The 2118-nt window shown below is 61.4% G+C and overlaps 1 protein-coding gene across 1 annotated transcript in view; it reads left to right on the top strand.

The window, feature by feature from the left end:
* Positions 1 to 2110, top strand: part of LOC121364576 (retinol dehydrogenase 8-like) — a gene marked incomplete at its 3' end in the record, with an annotated part of 3643 nt that extends 1533 nt beyond the window's left edge. Inside the window, exons 3-4 of the mRNA XM_041487960.1 lie at positions 498 to 635; positions 1949 to 2110. Of these exons, the coding sequence (XP_041343894.1) occupies positions 498 to 635; positions 1949 to 2110 (300 nt within the window). The remainder of the gene's footprint in view (positions 1 to 497; positions 636 to 1948) is intronic.
* Between the last annotated feature and the right edge of the window lie 8 nt (positions 2111 to 2118).

Genomic DNA, 2118 nt, shown 5'->3' on the forward strand with positions numbered 1-2118 from the left:
GCGCGTCCCCCCCTCGGTGACCCCGGTGCCACCCCGCGTCCCCCCCTTGGTGACATCCCAGTGCCACCACGCGTCCCCCCCTCGGTGACCCCGGTGCCACCACGCGTCCCCCCCTTGGTGACATCCCAGTGCCACCACGCGTCCCCCCCTCGGTGACCCCGGTGCCACCACGCGTCCCCCCCTTGGTGACATCCCAGTGCCACCACGCGTCCCCCCCTCGGTGACCCCGGTGCCACCACGCGTCCCCCCCTTGGTGACATCCCAGTGCCACCACGCGTCCCCCCCTCGGTGACCCCGGTGCCACCACGCGTCCCCCCCTCGGTGACCCCGGTGCCACCCCGCGTCCCCCCCTTGGTGACATCCCAGTGCCACCACGCGTCCCCCCCTCGGTGACCCCGGTGCCACCACGCGTCCCCCCCTTGGTGACATCCCGGTGCCACCACGCGTCCCCCCCTCGGTGACCCCGGTGCCACCACGTGAGCGCTGATCCCGTTAAGAGCCTTTGCCCGGGGGGGGGGGAGGTGACACCATGGCCACCCCCCCGGCCCGCACTGTCCTTGTCACCGGCTGCTCCTCGGGCATCGGCCTGGCCGTGGCCGTGCAGCTCGCCAGGGACCCCCAGAAGCGATACCTGGGTGAGAGGGGGTCCCCAAGTGTCCCCAAATGTCCCCAAGTGTCGCCAAGGCGGGAGGGGGACACGAGAAATAGCGGGGGTTTTTGGGGGTCCCTGATGAATTTTTGGGCTGGCAGTCCTGGCCACCATTCGGGACCTGTCCCGGGGTGTTTTGGGGTGTCTCTAACGGGGTTTTTGGGGTTTTTAGGTTCCCTAATGGGGTTTTTGGGGTCTCTAACGGGGTTTTTGGGGTCTCTCACCGAGTTTTTGGGGGTCCCTGATGAATTTTTGGGCTGGCAGTCCTGGCCACCATTCGGGACCTGTCCCGGGGTGTTTTGGGGTGTCTCTAACGGGGTTTTTGGGGTTTTTAGGTTCCCTAATGGGGTTTTTGGGGTCTCTAACGGGGTTTTTGGGGTCTCTCACCGAGTTTTTGGGGGTCCCTGATGAATTTTTGGGCTGGCAGTCCTGGCCACCATTCGGGACCTGTCCCGGGGTGTTTTGGGGTGTCTCTAACGGGGTTTTTGGGGTGTTTCTAACTGGGTTTTTGGGGTTTTTAGGTTCCCTAATGGGGTTTTTGGGGTCTCTAACGGGGTTTTTGGGGTTTTTGAGGTCTCTAACGGGGTTTTTGGGGTCTCTAACTGGGTTTTTGGGGGTCCCTGATGAATTTTTGGGCTGGCAATCCTGGCCACCATTCGGGACCTGTCCCGGGGTGTTTTGGGGTGTCTCTAACGGGGTTTTTGGGGTTTTTGAGGTCTCTAACGGGGTTTTTGGGGTCTCTCACCGGGTTTTTGGGGGTCCCTGATGAATTTTTGGGCTGGCAATCCTGGCCACCATTCGGGACCTGTCCCGGGGTGTTTTGGGGTGTCTCTAACTGGGTTTTTGGGGTTTTTAGGTTCCCTAATGGGGTTTTTGGGGTCTCTAACAGGGTTTTTGGGGTCTCTCACCGGGTTTTTGGGGGTCCCTGATGAATTTTTGGGCTGGCAGTCCTGGCCACCATTCGGGACCTGTCCCGGGGTGTTTTGGGGTGTCTCTAACGGGGTTTTTGGGGTGTCTCTAACTGGGTTTTTGGGGTTTTTAGGTTCCCTAATGGGGTTTTTGGGGTCTCTAACAGGGTTTTTGGGGTCTCTCACCGGGTTTTTGGGGGCCCCTGAGGTCTCTAACGGGGTTTTTGGGTTCTCTAACGGGATTTTTGGGTTCTCTAACGGGGTTTTTGGGGTTTTTGAGGTCTCTAATGGGGGTTTTGAGGTCTCTAATGGGGTTTTTGGGGTCTCTAACGGTGTTTTTGGGGTCTCTAACGGGGTTTTTGGGGTCCCTGATGAATTTTTGGGCTGGCAGTCCTGGCCACCATGCGGGACCTGTCGCGCCGGGGGCCGCTGGAGGCCGCGGCCGGTGCCACCCTCGGGGACACGCTGCGGATCCTGCGCCTCGATGTCACCAGCGACAGCTCCGTGGCCGAGTGCCTGGCGGGGGTCCCGGGGGGGCGCGTGGACGTCGTGGGTGAGGAG

This window comes from Pyrgilauda ruficollis, unplaced genomic scaffold, assembly GCF_017590135.1.
Source record: "Pyrgilauda ruficollis isolate IOZ18807 unplaced genomic scaffold, ASM1759013v1 scaffold853, whole genome shotgun sequence".
Classification (NCBI taxonomy): Eukaryota; Metazoa; Chordata; class Aves; order Passeriformes; family Passeridae; genus Pyrgilauda; species Pyrgilauda ruficollis.